Source organism: Gorilla gorilla, chromosome 15 (genome assembly GCF_029281585.2).
Source record: "Gorilla gorilla gorilla isolate KB3781 chromosome 15, NHGRI_mGorGor1-v2.1_pri, whole genome shotgun sequence".
NCBI classification, from domain to species: Eukaryota; Metazoa; Chordata; class Mammalia; order Primates; family Hominidae; genus Gorilla; species Gorilla gorilla.
The window spans coordinates 67535794-67555090 of NC_073239.2; the positions used below are offsets into that span (position 1 = coordinate 67535794).

General features: G+C 36.2%; 1 protein-coding gene across 7 annotated transcripts in view; it reads left to right on the plus strand.

Annotated features, from left to right (window-relative positions):
- ATL1 (atlastin GTPase 1) overlaps window positions 1-19297 on the plus strand; it is a 101152-nt gene that overhangs the window by 49727 nt on the left and 32128 nt on the right. For all 7 annotated transcript variants that reach the window (XM_055361466.2, XM_055361467.2, XM_055361463.2 and 4 more), the window contains exons 3-7: window positions 6290-6537; window positions 9405-9539; window positions 10002-10106; window positions 12314-12364; window positions 14025-14081. In XM_055361466.2, the coding sequence (XP_055217441.1) occupies window positions 6290-6537; window positions 9405-9539; window positions 10002-10106; window positions 12314-12364; window positions 14025-14081 (596 nt within the window). The remainder of the gene's footprint in view (window positions 1-6289; window positions 6538-9404; window positions 9540-10001; window positions 10107-12313; window positions 12365-14024; window positions 14082-19297) is intronic.

Below are 19297 nucleotides of genomic sequence, written 5' to 3' on the forward strand. Positions count from 1 at the left end.
TCATCAGATCATTTAGTTCACAATATTTTCTAGTTTGCATTATACTTTCTTCTTTATTCCATAGGTTATTTAGATTTATTGCTTAATTTCCAAACATTTAGAGATTTTCTTAATATCTTCTTGTTACTGATTTCTGGTTTAATTCCTTTATGATGAGATAACATATTCTTTCTTATTGTAATTCTTTGAAGTTTATTGAGATCTGATTTATAAGCCAGTACCTAGGCTATTTGGTAAATGTTCCATATGAACTTAAAAAGAATGTGTGGTTCTATAATTACTAGATGTCAGATAGGTAAGGCTGGCTAATGATGCTGTTCAAATCTGCATATTTACTGATTTTTGTCTGAATTTTAAGACAGTGAGAAGAAAATTCCTAGAAAGATAGAATGAACTAGAAGTATCTCAAGAACTATCAAGCTTTATTGGTACTAATATCACAATAGCAATCATAACTATTAAAGAAATTGAAATGGCCAGGCGCGGTGGCTCATGACTGTAATCCCAGCACTTTGGGAGGCCGAGGCAGGCGGATCACTTGAGGTCAGGAGTCTGAGACCAGCCTGGCCAACATGGTGAAACCCCATCTCTACTAAAAATACAAAAAATTAGCCGGGCATGGTGGCACGTGCCTGTAGTTCCAGATACTTGGGAGGCTGAGGCAGAATTGCTTGAACCCGGGAGGCAGAGGTTGCAGTGAGCCAAGATCGCGCCACTGCACTCTAGCCTGGGTGAGAGTGACTCTCCATCTCAACAAAAGAAATTTAAATGACAGTTAAAAATCATCTCACAAAGAAAACACCAGGTTCACAAAGTTTTACAGGTGAGTTCTATCAAAATTTCAAAGAACCGTTCACTCCAATCTTTTATTACAAACTTTTCTCTTTTTTTTTTTTTCCGTAAGACGGAGTCTCACTCTGTCACCCAGGCTGGAGTGCAGTGGTGTGATCTCAGCTCACTGCAACCTCTGCCTCCTGGGTTCAAGTGATTCTCCTGCCTCAGCCTCTCAAGTAGTTGGGACTACAGGCACGCACCACCATGCCCAGATAATTTTTGTGTTGTTTTTTTTTTTTTAGTAGAGACAGGGTTTCGCCATCTTGGCCAGGTTGGTCTCAAACTCTTGACCTCAAATGGTCCACCCGCCTCGGCCTCCCAAAGTGCTGGGATTACAAGCGTAAGCCACCATGCCCAGCTGCTAATTCATTTTATAAAGCTTGCATAACTTATATAATAAAACCACCCAAGGACAAAATAAGAAAGGAAAGTCATAGGCAACTCATTTATGAATATACATGCACAATTCCTAAACAAAATCTTAGCAAACTGAATCCAACATTATACTATACCCTGAGACTATTAGGTTTATATAAAAAGTGCAAATATATATTATTTGCTACATTGATATGTTGGATGTGAAAAGCTATATGATCACCTCAATAGATGCAGAAGAGATTATTTGATAAAATCCATTATTTGTTTGTGATTTTTAGAAACCCTTAGTAAACTACACATAGAATTTCCTTCATCTGATATGATAAAATGTATCTACCAAACCAAGCCCAACAAAACTGTAACATAAGTAACCCCAACAGGCAAATATTGCAGACATTCCCTTTCAAATCAGGAAGTTATGCCTACTGAAATCAAAAGTTATGCCCATTATCACCCCTTCTATTCAACATTGCATTGAATGTCTAATAAGTTAAGAAAAAGAAAAGACATACATAAAGATTGAAAAGTTGGAAACTGTCATTATTTGAAAATTGTATTTCTGTTTCTACATTTAAAAAACCCAAAAGTATCTACATAAATTTTACAGGAAATAATAAAGTTTAGTAAATGCTTCAATATGAGACCAATGCATTAAAGCTAATTATAGTTCTTTATCCAAACAACAACTAGAAAGTATAACTAAAACAACAACAAATAAACCAGTCATAGTTAGCAACAAAAACTACAGTGCACCTGGGACTAAATGTAATAAACCTCTTCCTACTCCCCCAAATTATAAAAACATTACCAAAGGGAATTAAAGACCAAACATAGATGGAGAGCTAGATCATGTTAATGTATTAGAAGACTTAATAGCATGAAGGTACTGATTCATTTCAAACTGATCTATAAATGTAACTTCAGTAAAGAGTTCAACTAACAGATTGATTTTAATATTTATATGGAAAGGGTTAAAATAGCCAAGACCAATAATAATTAGAAGGATAGGAGGTGCTTGCCATATCATATACAATAACTTTTTATGAAGCTATTTTGATTAGGATAGTGTAATATTGGTGCTGGTGTAGAGAAACTGATGAATGGATCAGAATTGAGAGCTCAGAAATGAGTCAGTGTGTATGTGTGTGTGTGTGTGTGTGTGTGTGTAAAACTCTTATGACAAAGATCTCATGGCAGACCACTTGAGGAAAGAAGGGGCTTTGACAGAGCTCTGAAAAAATTTGTTTCTCATATTTAAAAAAGAAATGGCTTTTATCTTCCACCCTACAAATAACAACTTCTGATGGACTAGGAACTTAAGTATCAAAAGCAAACTTTAAAACTTAGAAAAGGCTGGGCACCGTGGTTCATCCCTGTAATGCCAGCACTTTGGGAGGCCAAGGCAGGTGGATCACTTGAGTCCAGAAATTTGAGACCAGCCTGAGCAACATGGTGAGACCCCATCTCTACAAAAAATACAGAAATTAGTGGGATTTGGTGGTTGTGTGTGCCTGTAGTCCCATCTACTCGGGAGGTTGAGGTGGGAGGATCGATTGAGCTCAGGAAGCAGAGGTTGCAGTGAGCTGAGATCACACCACTGCACTCTGCCTGGGTAACAGAGTGAGACCCTGTCTCAAAAAACAACAAACAAATAAACTTAGAAGAATATATGTGACTATTGGCCGGGCGCGGTGGCTCACGCCTGTAATCCCAGCACTTTGGGAGGCCGAGGCGGGCAGATCACGAGGTCAGGAGATCGAGACCATCCTGGCTAACATGGTGAAACCCTGTCTCTACTAAAAATAAAAATTAAAAAATAAAAAATGCGAGGTGGCGGGCGCCTGTAGTCCCAGCTATTCAGGAGGCTGAAGCAGGAGAATGGCGTGAACCCGGGAGGCGGAGCTTGCAGTGAGCCGAGATTGCGCCACTGCACTCCAGCCTGGGCGACAGAGCGAGACTCTGTCTCAAAAAAAAAAAAATAAATAAATAAAAATAAAATAAAATAGAATATATATGACTATCTTTCAGATCTTGTATGTGGAATCATTTCTTAAACATGTTATACAAAATGTTAACCATAAAAGAAAATATTAATATAATCTATTACATTAAAATTAAGAATGCCTTTTCATCAATTATAGCTTAAGGAAAATGAAAAGGCAAACTCTTAGAAACTAGAAGACTCTTGCTATGCATGTAACTAACAAAGGGATAGCATTCAAAATACATAAAGAACTACAAATCAGTAAGAAAAAGACAAACCACCTAATAGAAAAACGGATAAAAGGAGATACTTATTAGCAATTAGAGAAATGTATATCAAGACCACAGTGAGATAACATTTTATACCTCTGCAATTGACAAAAACAAAGTCAGATAAAACCAAGTGTTAGAAAGGATATGGATCAATAGGATGTTAAATTGCTGGCGGAAGTGAAACATTTATATAGCCACTTAGAAAAAGACAATTTTGCTCCATGTTTTAAAGTTGAATATTTGAAAAACTTACAACCCAGAAATTCCATTTCTATGTGCATTCTCCAGTACCTTTTGCATATGTGTAGTTTGTTACAAACAATTATTTCAGTTTATAGAAAGTTATGATCTAGTTTTCTGCCCCAAAGCTGTTTCTCTATCCAAAATATTATGTCTAGCTTGGGTCTGTGATTCACATTTGTGTGCTCAGATCATAATTAAATCATAGGCAAGGAGCGTCATCAAATAAAATGTGTATTTGCTATTCTCAAAAAGGGCCTTTGTACTGAGACTGAAATTAGGTTGTAGGTAGGACTGTAATCAGACATGAATAGATAATAGTATTAATAACAGTCACCATTCATTAAGCATGTACTATTTGTCAGATTGTTCAATCTTTATTTAATGGAAATTACTTTGTTTAGTCTTCACAGAGGCTTTCTGATATGGGTACCATTATTAATCTTTTCAAAATGGAGCATAGCGAGCCATTAGGAAGCTAAATAATTTCCACAACTTTATGTTGTAAATTGTAAGGCTGGGGTTTAAACAAAGGCTCTCTGACTCCAGCACCTGTGAAATGGCAATATAGAAGCTATTATCTTTCAGGTAAAAAGTCAACTTTTCTTAACTTTGCAGAGAGAACAACTCTGATTCGTGGCTATAGGCAATGGTCTGTTGTCTCTAGATGCTTTGTATGATTGTTCAGAAAGTAGTGGTGTATGTTTATCTCTACTCATGCAAAACTAAAATTATATATTTTCAGTATTTCAATAGCATTATTTTATAGATGAACAGCAATAAAGTTATCAATGTGATATATATATATCAATGTGATCTGAAGACTTATTTAAAATTATGCCAAGAGATGATTGCCTTGCTTTTATCTAGTTATAAAACTTATCAAATAGACATCATGAAGAATGTCTACCTAAAGATATTTTCAAAAATTTAGATAAAAGATTATTTAAGAGTCCAGTTTGTTTCAAAATTATTATCATTGTCTTAGTCACTTTGGGCTGCTGTAACAGAAAATCATAGACTGGGGTGGCTTAAACAACAAACATTTATTTCTCACAGTTCTGGCAGCTGGATGAGATGGGACTGCCAGCAGGGCTGGGTTTTTTTGTAAGGGTCTTCCTCCTGGTTCATAGACTGCTTTCTTCATGTATCCTCATAATTCAGAGAAAAGGGGCTCTGGTTCCTTAATTTTCTTATAAGGGAACTAACTCTATGATGGGAGACCCTCGTAACTTAATCTAAGCATAATCTAAGGCCTCCCAAAGGCCTCATCTCTAACATTGGGGATTAAGGTTTCTACAATAGCAATTATTGAGGGTTTCTTTGAGGCTAGGTCATATATCTGATCTGAGGAATTAATTGGTGTATGTATAGACTTTCTGTTCTTATGATACAAAGCAAACGAGCCTATGTATGTGTTGTCCAAAAGTTATTTGATTGCTACCAAAGAGGCAGAATTTTTTTTTTTTTATTGTAGTAGAAAGATCTGGGATGAAAGTTTTGACTCTTGCAATCTAATCCCAGGTTGGCAGTTACTGTCCATGTGAACTTGGACCTGTAATCTGTCACTTTCTAATAGTTGTGCTCTTGGGAAATTTAATTAGATTCTTAATTTTCTCATGTGTCAAAAATACAGATAATAATAAATACTGTACTGTAACATTACAAAGATTAAATAAATAACATGAGAAAGATATAGAAATCCTATATGAGGAAGTCTACCATTTCCTTCCTTCTAAATTCCATTTCCGTCTCTTGGGCAAGGTCAGTCACATCTTTGGCTTTAATTTCCTCATCTATAATAATACCAATAGCATGCTTGAGAATCTGTGATTCTGAGCCCTTCTAGGTATTTCTTCCTATATATGTTCAGCTTTAAAAAGTATTGCAAGGATCCTTTATGTAAATAAGCTATTTCTAGGGGATAAAGAAAGTGTGAACTACAACTATTTTATTCCTCTGCTCCAAAAGTAGAGTGCTTTGCTTTGATTTTCTTTCTGACTCAGCAGACAGAGACATCTGCACTGACTTAGAGTTTTCTTGAAAAATTTTTTTGATTCAGTCATATGATCAGAAAGAACAAATGTAAGTCCTTCTGGGATATAGTGTGAATGACATTAAAATATGTCATTAAAACAAACATTTCTTTTCTTTCTTTCTTTTTTTCTTTTTCTTTTTTGAGACAGGGTCTCCCTCTGTTGCCCAGGCTGGAGTGCAGTGGCACAATCATATCTCACTGTAGCCTTGACATCCTGGGCTCAAGTGATCCTCCCACCCCCGCCTCCTGAGAGCTGGGACCACAGGCATGTGCTACCACACCTGACGAATTTTTAAATTTTTTGTATTGACAGGATCTCACTATGTTGCCCAGGGTGCTCTTGACTCCTGGGCTCAAGCGATCCTCCCACCTCAGCCTCCCAAGGTGCTAGGATTACAGGCATGAGCCACTGTACCCAGCATAAAACGAGCATTTATAATTCCAGTATGCTCCTGTGTCGGATGTTTGAGAGTTAAGAGGTACATATACATTTCTTGGCACTTTGAGATGATTAGCTGAACCAGTCACTGCTCTGTTCAACAGGTGGATTTTCGGAAAAGACATATGAATGGAGCTCAGAAGAGGAGGAGCCAGTGAAAAAGGCAGGACCAGTCCAAGTCCTCATTGTCAAAGATGACCATTCCTTTGAGTTAGATGAAACTGCATTAAATCGGATCCTTCTCTCGGAGGCTGTCAGAGACAAGGAGGTTGTTGCTGTATCTGTTGCTGGAGCATTTAGAAAAGGAAAATCATTCCTGATGGACTTCATGTTGAGATACATGTACAACCAGGTATGCAGGAAGTACTTTAAAAAGTTTTCTTTCTTCTGTGCTTCTGTCACTTCATGTTTTTATTTCATGGTGTTCAAAATTTTCAGTTCTATTATTATGTACCCTATATATGAACCAGCTAAAGAAATGCTGTGGTGTAACCATTCCAACCTCAGTGCTTTGGGGACCAAACTACACAGACCGATTTTCTCTGAAGCTGCTTTGCTGCATTTCCCTTAGAATATAACTTATATTTTTATTCTTTTAAAAATAGGCACAGAATATTCTGATTATAGACTTAAATGTTATAGTGTTTAAAATGTCACATAATTTTTGTATTGTAGTCACTTTTTTCCAACATTTAGTATGAAATATTTCAAGCATATAGCAAAGTTAAAAAAATTTTATACTAAACATCTTGGTATCCACCACCCAGATTCTACCATTAACATTAGTATTCCTGCTTTATCACTTATGACTCCATCTATTCATCCCTCTTTCCAGCCATCACTCCAAGTTATTCTTTGATGCATTTGAAAATAAATTGCTGGCCGGGCACTGTGGCTCACGCCTGTAATCCCAGCACTTTGGGAGGCCGAGGCGGGTGGATCACGAGGTCAAGAGATCAATACCATCCTGGCCAACATGGTGAAACCCTGTCTCTACTAAAAAAAAACACAAAAATTAGCTGGGCATGTTTTCCTTGTCCTTCAAGGTTATTTTTCAGGCTTAGGATTTTTATGAATATCTCAATGTAGATCATTGACTCAGAGTGAATGTTATGGAAATGTTATTATGCTAATTAATAATAATCACAATTTATTCATTGAAGTATGCATCCCAAGACATTTTTCCAGGTAATACCTTATTGGAAAAATTTCAATTTCTACCTCAAGAGTAATTATTTATTGACTACCTGCTAAATGTCCTAGATTGTGCTAGGCACTAGGCACTATGGTGGATACCAAAGAAAACATACCATAGATTTTGCACTTAGGCATCTCATGGTTTGGCCAAGGAGACAGAATAACAATAGGTGAAATATTTAGAGCATCATTACATGGTGATATGGTAACAGATACATTTTTTCTTTTCTTTCTTTCTTTCTTTTTTTTTTTTTTTTTGATACAGCGTTTCACTCTTGTTACCCAGGCTGGAATGCAGTGGCGCAATCTTGGTTCACTGCAACCTCTGCCTCCCGGGTTCAAGGATTCTCTTGCCTCAGCCTCCCAAGTAGCTGGGATTACAAGCAAGCGCCACCACACCTGGCTAATTTTTTGTATTTTTAGTAGAGACAGGGTTTCACTATGTTGACCAGACTGGTCTCAAACTCCTAACCTTGTGATCCACCTGCCTCGGCCTCCCAAAGTGCTGAGATTACAGACATGAGCCACCATGCCCAGCCTGATCGACGTATTTCTAAGTGTAGTTCAGGGAAGGGCATATTGTAGGCAAAAGTAACTGGAGAAAGCTTCATAGAGATATTGGGAGTTAGAATAGATTTTGAAGATGTGTGGATCTGGACCAGAAAAGGAAGAATGGACATTCTGGACTATGAGGAATAAGTATGATACATGTATTAAACAGAGTGTACACCTTCTTCCCTAGAGTGGAAATTAAGTATTGGAGATGAAGAAGAAATAAGATTGAATAGGTTATTGAGCCAGATAATAGAACAAATTCACAGAAGAACCAAAGCTCTTGATAAGGGTCTAAAATGCCTTTTAGAACAAGATAGGATATAATTAAATACATTTTTCTTTAAATTAGTTTATGTAGATTTTTTATCAGTCCAAGTAGTCCTCTCCCAAATTCGTCTGCATTCGTTACTGTAAGGTTGTAGATTGGACAATTATCTAATGAGATCTTCCAAAAACTAATAACTTATTCTCTGTAACAGATATCAAAATGGGGGTAACTACTATCAGCCAAGGTCACCAATTACTGACTTACTAAATCTATGGGATATTTTCCATGCCTTATCCAACTTGATCTTCAGCCTTTAAACAATTGATAATTTTTCCTATTCTGTCTTCCTTTGGCTTCTCAAACCCCACTTGTATCAGTACTTGTCTATTCCTTCCTGCTATCCTGGCCCTGGTCAGGCCTTCAATCATATCTTTGACCTTTATTATAGCACCCCCACCTTTATCTTTTCTAGCTATCATTTCCCTTCCCTACTAACTAGCCCTACCTACTTCTAGAATAGTATCTTTCTACCACAACTATGATGATAATTCATCTCTGCTTCTTCATAACTTTCCGTCGCCTGCAGGATAAAATCTGACTCCCTTAAGGACCTTACAAGGTCTTTCAGAATCTGGCCATCTGTCCAGCCTCTTCCTTCTACTTGCTTCCTCCTCCCACAAAACCAAAGCATAATATGCTCCCCATTTCCTTCCTTTCTGCCTGCCTGCCTGCTTGCCTTCCTTTCTGGAATGCCTTCTCCAAATTTGCTTCCCTGGAAAATTCCTAAATATTTTTCAAGTCTTAGCTCAAACATCCTATGTGGTCTTGCCTGACCAATGGTTAGTTATTTCTTTTCTATGCTACCATTTATGCATTATATATACTTCCATTTTGGCATGCATTTATTGCATCATAATGGTTTGTTTGCATGTCTGTCTCGCTGTTAAGCTGTGAATTTCCTCCGGTCTGCAATGATATCTTTTCATTTTTATATCCCCAGGACATATCAAAAATGTGGCAGATGGTTGCTCCTCTGTAATTATTTTTTGGATGAATAAAGTGATTGTATCAATGCAATAGATGTGCATATGTTGTTTCCTTTTAACTAGAATTGGAGAGGGATAAGAATCAGAATGAATGAATGGAAAAAACTATACACACATATCAAGTTCCATATCATAGACTTTATCATTTTATAGGAATCAGTTGATTGGGTTGGAGACTACAATGAACCATTGACTGGTTTTTCATGGAGAGGTGGATCTGAACGAGAGACCACAGGAATTCAGATATGGAGTGAAATCTTCCTTATCAATAAACCTGATGGTAAAAAGGTATGATGCTAACTTCCTAAATAAAATTGAGTTTTCACTTATAACAGTTACTACTTTTTAGGATCCTTGAAGTTGCACTTTTGAAAATTAATTTTGACCATTTGACATGAAGCTTAAAGTGGGGTAGCATCCTATAGCATGATCTTTGTTTCCCTTTCTTGTGATCAGAGTAGGTGAAATTATAACGATGATAGAACAGCAGATCAGCAAGTAACATCTGTATTTTGTTTCACTGCTACATAAAGTTTCTGTTACGTTGGATTACTAGTAAAAATTACTTATAATAGTAATCAGCTGTTAATATTTTTATTTTCTGTGGCATTCATGGCATGCGTAAGAAATTATCTAAAATACTATTCATTAATAATGGTTTGCTTTAGTTCTTATGATATTAATATTATGGTAACCCTAATGACCTAGATGTTCTATAAAATATCAATAATGTACTCTTCTTGCCTGTAGGTTGCAGTGTTATTAATGGATACTCAGGGAACCTTTGATAGTCAGTCAACTTTGAGAGATTCAGCCACAGTATTTGCCCTTAGCACAATGATCAGCTCAATACAGGTATGAAATAAGCCCATTTTGATGATGTTTCTTTAACTAAAAATTATGAGTATATGTGTTTCTACATACATGTTATAATGAGATAAACAACAGAAATTGGGAATCATATATATTGTTTGACTCAATTAGCATACCAGTTCTCGTGATTTCTATAAGAGTGGAATTGTTTTTGTTACTGTAGTTTAATTACTGACAAACTTTCAAATTGACTGCTTTGGTTAGAAAAGGTCATATTATCTTATTGGGATTTTTGTTGTTGTTGTTTAAAGCCTACAATAAACTCAGTAACATAAATCTTATATGCGTATACATTGAGACCATCTATTATAAGTTATGTTTAATGAAACAGTGTTTATACATATAAATTTTGTTCTACATAGCCAGTAGAAACATTTCTAAATGTAAAAACATTTACATGTGTTCATAGCTTTTAAAAACACCTTAATGTACATTTAGGCAAGTAAATATCTTATATATAAAATTTATCTTTCTTTCCTTTCCTTTTTTCTTTCACTTTTTTAAAAGTCTTATTTTTGAGGTTATTGCGGGCTTTCTAAATTGTCCCAAAAATCCTTGTAGAGTTTTATTAGAACCATAGAATCCATAGCATAAAAGATTTTAAGACTATTTTTAGATATTTTCAATCCACTGGCAAAAGCAAAAAGAGAGTGGCCAAGGAACAGGGCAGATCAATAAAAAAAGGTAAGATAGCTTAAAAAGGCAGAAAAGTCAAAGCAGTTAGGATGAGTGAGTCAAGACTAAAATTATAAGCAAGCATAGAGAATGGAGCTAGTGAACCAGCAACAAGGGCGTCATATATGATTAGGACAACCAAGACAGGGTAAACAGAAGGAGGAAGGAAGACTGAATTTATTAAATAAAGGACTTTAAAGTAAAAGTCATAAAAAAAAAAGTCATGGTTATAACCTACTTAATCAACTTTTAAAAATTAACTTTTCTTTCAGTTGACAAATAAAAATTATATATATTGGCCAGGCACGGTGGCTCACGCCTGTAATCCCAGCACTTTGGGAGGCCGAGGCGGGCAGATCACAAGGTCAGGAGATCGAGACCATCCTGGCTAACACGGTGAAACCCCGTCTCTACTAAAAATACAAAAAATTAGCCGGGCGTGGTGGCGGGCACCTGTAGTCCCAGCTATTCGGGAGGCTGAGGCAGGAGAATGGCATGAACCCAGGAGGCAGAGCACTTGCAGTGAGCCGAGATTGCACCACTGCACTCCAACCTGGGCGACAGGGCGAGACTCCCGTCTCAAAAAAAAAAAAAATATATATATATATGTGTGTGTGTAAATATATATATGTGTGTGTGTGTATATATATGTGTGTATATATGTATATATATAATGTACAATATGATATTTTGAATACACACATTGTATAAGCCTTTAAAATACTGACTTAATTAATCTAATTTATTGTAATTCACAGTGTAAGCCATACTTATACAAGCCTATTTAAACCAGATTGACTTTGCCTTTTCAGTATTACTCATTATTTATATTTGACCTGAATACATTGAATATTTTCAGAGAAAAATCTGCTAACTCCTTAGTAATGACTTTTTTAATTATGTGAGAAATGATGATCTGTTATTTAAATAAGTATACAGAGCATTCTTTTTATATCAGTACATAAATATGTAAGCCTCCTTAACTTTTCTTTGAAGTTAATGATATTTATTTCCCTCAAAAAATGTCATCTTAATGCTGTTATCACACATATATATAAGGATGTGAGCATGATATTCAGAACCTAACTTCCATGTGATGAAACTCTGTATAGACATAAATAAAATGATTAATTGTGAAGAAGTCAACATGATTTTTCAAAACAAAATTTTCCATATGGCTTGCTGAGATTTAGATTGTTATTATTTTGTCTTGCTTGGAAGAATGAGTTTTTTTGACTAATTGCGTAAATTAGGTTCATAAAATAATTTTAATATTCCGTCTCCAGAGCAGGTGACTACTGTATTTCTGGAACTATTTTATAATCATTGTACATTCCTTATTGTCTCTCAAGCTTATTTTACTTCTCTCTCAAGGTCTTACAAATATCATGTAAGCATGTATGTAAGAGAGTCCATTTTGTGGTAACTGATATTTTTAAAAGTAGGGAATGATGAAGTAAGTGCTTAGGATGATGCCAATTATCTTATCATTGTAATTTTATTTCTTTATCAAGGTATATAACTTATCCCAAAATGTCCAGGAGGATGATCTTCAGCACCTCCAGGTAACAATATTTATTTTCTTTTTTGTGTATCTGGTAGTCTTTGGAACATGTATAGCAGAACTTTGGAGAATGATTTCAAAACATAATCAGATTCTGATTCTGCTGTTTAAACAGGAACTATTGGCCCAATTAGCTGCCTGGTAATTACTGCCTGAGACTGGTTAATTTTTAAAGGAAAGAGGTTTAATTGACTCACAGTTCAGCATGGCTGGAAAGGCCTCAGGAAATTTACAGTCATGGCCAAAGGCAAAGGGAAAGAAGGCACCTTCTTCACAAGGCAGCAGGAAGGAGAAGTGCCAAGCGAAGTGGGAGGAGCCCCTTATAAAACCATCAGATCTGTGAGAACTCACTCACTATGGCGAGAACAGCGAGAACAGCGTGGGGAAAACAGCCTCCATGATTCAATTACCTTCACCTGGTCTCTCCTTTGACACGTGGGGATTATGGGGATTACAATTTAAGATGAGATTTGGGTGGGGACACAAAGCCTAACCATATCAATAAGTAACTACCTTTCTCCCTAATTTAACATCAAATTTAATATATTTTTTAGAAAAAGAGCCACATTGCAAGTCACAGACATTTTAAAAAAACACAGCTGAGGTGATAAGGTTCAATCTAGCCTCAGGAAAACTACAGAGCAATCACTGCTCCAAAAGGAGCAGAAACAAAGAAGCAGAGTTTCGGTTTACAACTGGCGACAGTACTGAGAAAGTTCCCAGGACTAAGGAGCACAACTCTCCAGGTTTATTATGCTCTGGGCACAGTATATGTTTCTTCTCTTTCGAATTCATTTCAAGATTCTCCAGGGCCGGGTGCAGTGGCTCACGCCTGTAATCCCAGCAGTTTAGGAGGCTGAGGCAGGTAGATTGCTTGAGCCCAGGAGTTTGAGACCAGCCTGGGCAACATGGTGAAACCCTATCTCTACCAAAAATACAGAAATTAGCCAGGCAGGCGTGGTGGCGCATGCCTGTGGTCCCAGCTACTCAGTAGGCTGAGGTAGGAGGATCACTTGAGCCAGGGAGGTCAAGGCTGCAGTGAGCAGAGATCATGCCACTGCACTCCAGCCTGTGTGACAGAGTGAGACCCTGTCTCAAAAAAAAAAAAAAAAAAGAAAAAGAAAAAAAAGAAAAAAGACAAAGAAAGGAAAAGGACTCTCCATTTCTTAAGCTAAATACCTAATGCTTTTGTAGTAATCCAAGCCATTGTGCCATTAAATTTCCTCAGGCAACAGCTTTTGTAAATATATCCTACATAGTTTACAGCTCTCTGGTCTAATTTATGCAAGTTCTGCTTCTAAAGGTCATTTAGCACGTTTCCTTCTTCTGTTTTGTCCCCCACAAAAAAATTAACCCACATTCTAGATATAAAAGTGTTCATTTTAAAAATACAATTTCCATTTTAAAAATAAAATGGAAATTTTATTTTTAAATGTACTTTATGTCTTTCATTCTTAAATATCTAATTACCATGGCTCTGCTTTACCTATCCAATGCTTATTTCCTAAAAATGATTATTAGAATCCTCTTAATATAATATTCTGTTATACCTAGAGGGAAAAATAAATGAAAGAAAGCCAAGAATTAAAACTTTGCAGGTGCTAAAGTTCTCTCTCTCTCTCTCTCTCTGTGTATGTGTGTGTGTCTAATTTTTTTTCTAGCTTTTCACTGAGTATGGCAGACTGGCAATGGAGGAAACATTCCTGAAGCCATTTCAGGTGAGCGAGTGTTAAATGATGGTAAATTCTTACTAGATTTTCCTGAAGACTGTAACCAGGTATATTAATTAGGGTCATGTTTCCTTCTCTTTTTATTTCATTGAGAAAACATTTTTGAACTATTTTATGCTATTTGATGCAATATAGAATGAGATGGAAATGAGGAAATCGAATTTTTAAGAATTATTTTTTAAAAAAGAGATGTGGAAATGAAAGATGAATTAGGCATTCTGGTTCCAGGCAAAATGTCAGCTTTCTTTTTCCTGAACTCAAAGTGACTCTCAAAGTGCTGGGATTACAGGTGTGAGCCCCTGGGCCCAGCCTTATTTATGTACAAAAATTAAACATCCAGCCATATCTTATGAGATGTATTAAACATAAGAATGTGTTCATTTGAAAATAAAAGGATGGAAAAAGATATATCAGGCACATACTAAGTGAAGGAAGACAAGTGTCTATATTTTTGTGAGACTTCAAGTCTATAAGAATTATTTAGAATAGAGAAGTTCATAATAATAAAAGGTTATTTCACCAGGAAAATACAAGAATTCTAGTCAGGCATGGTAGCACATTCCTGTAATCCCAGCTACTCGGATAGCTGTGGTGGGAGGATCACTTGACCCCAAGAGTTTGAGTCCAGCCTGGACAACATAGTGAGAGACGGTGTCTCTTAAAAAAAAAAAAATTCTAAATTTGTATGACAAATAGCCTCAAAATATATAAAGATCAATAGAACCATAAGAAGAAATAAGTAAATCCACTGAAACACAGCTCCTAACTATTGATAAGTCAAGTAAACAGAAAATGAGTAACAATAGAGAAGATGTGAAACCTAGGGCTAACAAGCTTGCTTTATGGTACATGCATAGAATAGTGTAAGTAACAAAGAAAACACATTACTCTTAAGCATGCAAGGTGTATGTACAAAAATTTCCCACATATTAAGCCACAAAGCAGGTCTCCACAAATTTCGAAGGATTGAATTCATACTGACCTCATTCTGTCATCACAGGACAATTTAGTTAAAAGTTAGTAAGAAAGTGCTCATTTTAAAAAGCATATTTTGGAAATTTAAGCACACACTTCAAAAATAATTCATGGGTTAAGTTAAACTCATAATAGTTATATGAAAATACTACAAATTGAGTGCTTGAAAGAAAACATACATATTGAACATTAAATGTTATCATGAAAATGGTACTTAGAGGGAAAAAAATATAGCCATAAAAGTTTTATATTAGAAAAGAAGAAAGGCAGAAAATTAGTGATAAGTACAAATTAAGAAGAAAAAATAGGCCGGGCACACTGGCTCACACCTGTAATCCCAGCACTTTGGGAGGCTAAGGTGGGTGGACTGCTTGAGGTCAGGAGTTCAAGACCAGCCTGACCAATATGGTGAAACCCCGTCTCTACTAAAAATACAAAAATTAGCTGGGCATGGTGGTGGGCACATGTAATTCCAGCTACTCCGGAGGCTGAGACAGGAGAATCACTTGAACCTGGGAGTGGAGGTTGCAGTGAGCCAAGATTGCACCATTGCACTCTAGCCTGGGCGACAGAGCGAGACTCTGTCTCAAAAAAACAAACAAAAAAAAGAAAAAAGAAAAAAGAATAACAGACAAAACCTAATGAAAATAAGAAAGAACATTTATAAAAGCTATATGTCTCAGGATGGATCAATTTTAAAAACATAATGTGGATTGGAAAAAAAGCTAGTTGCCAAAGACTATTTACAGTAGGATAGCATTTTTTATAAAGGTCCAAAATGAGCAAAACTAAACAATATGTTAAGAATATAAACACGTGTGATAAAACTATTTGAAAAGCAAAATTAAAGTAGTATTTACTACCGGAGAGGAGAAATGGGGATGTATCAGGAAGGGACACACAGGAAGCTTCAATGTTATTGGCATTTTCAATTATTTAAGCGGGTTTGTGGGTTCACAAGTATTTATTTTATTAATCTGCTTAATAGCATATATATATATATGTTACATGCATTCTTTTGTAGGTATCATATTATGTGATAACATTTTTAAATTTTAAAAGGTCAATAGTGGTTTTTTTTTTTTTTTTTTTTTTGAGACGGAGTCTCACTCTGTCGTCCAGGCTGGAGTGCACTGGTGCGATCTCGGCTCACTGCAAGCTCCACCTCCGGGATTCACGCCATTCTCCTGCCTCAGCCTCCCGAGTAACTGAGACTACAGGTGCCCGCCACCACACCCAGCTAATTTTTTTGTGTTTTTAGTAGAGACAGGGTTTCACCATGTTAACCAGGATGGTCTTGATCTCCTGACCTCATGATCCATCCGTCTCGGCCTCCCAAAGTGCTGGGATTACAGGCGTGAGCCACCGCACCCGGCCAATAGCGTTTCTTAAAACCAGCAATTACAGCTAGCAAATATAAGTTTTAAAATATATATACCATTCACAATAGCAAAACAAAACAAAAATCTTTAGTAATTAGCCGCCAAAATATAAAGACCTTTCTGGAGAAAAATTCAAAGGTCTATTAAAGACCATAGAGAAAAAATTGTATAAACCAAAGAGATATAATATGATCACAGATGCTATGATTTAATGTTGTGGATAATTTCATTCTCAACAAATTAGTCAAACTCAGTGCAATTATAATTGAAATTACAATAGGATTTTTGTATATTTTCTACAACTCATATGGAAGAATTAAGTCTTGTTTTGATTTAAGAGTCAGGTTATTTTTTTTTTTTTGAGACGGAGTCTTGCTCTTGTTGTCCGGGCTGGAATGCATGCAATGGCATGATCTCGGCTCACTGCAACCTCTGCCTCCCGGGTTCAAGCGATTCTCCTGCCTCAGCCTCCCGAGTAGCTGGGATTACAGGTGCCCGCCATCATGCCCGGCTAATTTTTTTGTGTTTTTAGTAGAGATGGGGTTTCACCATGTTAGCCAGGATGGTCTCGAACTCCTGACCTCAGGTTATCTGCCCGCCTCGGCCTCCGAAAGTGCTGGGATTACAGGTGTGAGCCACTGCGCCCGGCCTTAAGTCAGTTTTTAAGAAGACGATCTAAATTAGAGGGCTCAATACACACTAAAAAGCCATAGCAATGAAAATGGTGAGGTCCTACACAGATACAAGAGCAAAGCTCAGTGGAACTAAACAGTTTAAATACACTCATATATATATGGGAGCCTGGTAGTCAATAGAGGTGGCATCATAAACTGGTGGGAAATAAATGAGTTAATAATTGGGTTTGGAAAAACAAGTTCACTATTTGAAGAAAGAGCTGGATTTTTACTAAATACTGTAATAGAAGTAATCTCCAGATGGATCAAAGAACTAAATATGCAAGTTAAAACTATAAAGCTAATAGAAGAAAGTGCTGGAGAATATTTTTCTGAACTGAGGTGAAGAAACATTTATTAGACCCTCCAAAATAAACCATGTAGTAAAAAATTGATGCATATTACTACATCAAAATTAAGTATTTGTATTTATCAAATGACTTGATAATCAAAATGAACAGATTGGTAGAAGATATTGACAATGTCAAAGTCAACAAAAGATTACTAAGCAGAACATACAGGAAACTTTTGCAAGTAACCAAAACCTGGTTCCCAATCAGAAAACAGGCAAAGAATATTAATAGACAAGTCACAGAAAGGAAACCTGAATGGCTAATACATTTTTGAAGGGATGTCAAGTCTCACTGATAATTAGATAAATATTAAAACAACAATGAAATACCACTTTACACTCATTAAATAGGCAAAAAGTAGAACATGGAGATAATGCCAATGAAAGCTAGGATTTGGGTAAATGGGAACACTCAGGCCCTATTGTTGAAAGTGCAGATTGGAGCAGCCATTCCATGGAGCAGAGGAAATATATAAGGATATTTATTGATAGAGTAATAGTAGCAGGAATTTGGAGACAACTTAGGTGTCCATCATTAGCAGAACAGATACATAAAAATATGGGGAAAAGCATACTCTGGAATACTTTGCAACATCTAAAGGCAATGAACCAAAAGTGCATAGAGTAGCATGAATAGAGTGTTAAAATTTGTACAGAAGTAAGCAGAAAAAAGTGTGAGATTTATAACATGATACTATTTATGCATATTTAAAATGCTGTACATACACAAAATAATATATATTAAAGTGAGTGTGGGTGGGAATGAATAGTTGAGGAATGGGAGTGAGGATCTGGGAAAAATATGATGAAGTAAAGTAGCATAGAGAGATGATGTATGCTGTGATGAAGGGGTATGAATTCTCCCGAGGGCTCAGGAACCTGGTGTGGGGAGGAGGTGAGGTAGAATACAACCAGTCTTGCTTGCAGTCTTCTATATGATTTACAATATCTACTAGACTCTGTTGTCTTTTTTTTTTTTATCATTTGTTAGGTTGATCGTTAAAGTGCTATATGGTAATTAGGCTATTGTTTTGATTTTCTTCTCTAACTTGTTACTCAGATCCACTGGCAAACCAGAGTAGGGAACTCCATTGTAAATTACAGAAAGGGACTTTAGGTCTTACCAGCAGATGTCACTGCTCCTTACATTTTTGCCAGAAATATTAAAACTGGAAAAGACCAATCAATGCTCTAATAAAATAGATGAGAGATAAAGATTGATAGAGTTGCGGCTTTTGGTTAAAAAAAAAAAAAAAGAGTTGAAAACAAACAATGGAAAAAAACTTTAAGAGATTACCCTAGTTAGTAAACTGTTGACATTATGAAATGTCAGTGACAAGAAAAAAGTTTTCGCTGACTGAGTCAACAATGACTCCTAAACATGTTTGGACTTGTAACTCTTAACTATCTGAAATTGAAATGCGAAGCTCATTAAGTAGTAAAGGTGGCATCCAAAGTTATTTTATAGTATTTTAGATTAAAGCAACCAAATCCAAAACAAAAAATACTATACATTATAAAATCAAAAGATAAAATGCAAATACATTCAAATTTCAAAACATATATGAGTTAAATAATTCAAATTTCAATTAGAAAAAGCATAGCAAAAAATTGCAAAGTAAAATAACTTTTAAATGAAATTTCAATTTAGCAATCTTTTTTTTTTTTTTTTTTTTTTTGAGACGGAGTCTTGCTTTGTCGCCCAGGCTGGAGTGCAGTGGCGCGATCTCGGCTCACTGCAAGCTCCACCTCCCGGGTTCACGCCATTCTCCTGCCTCAGCCTCCCGAGTAGCTGGGACTACAGGCGCCCACTACCACGCC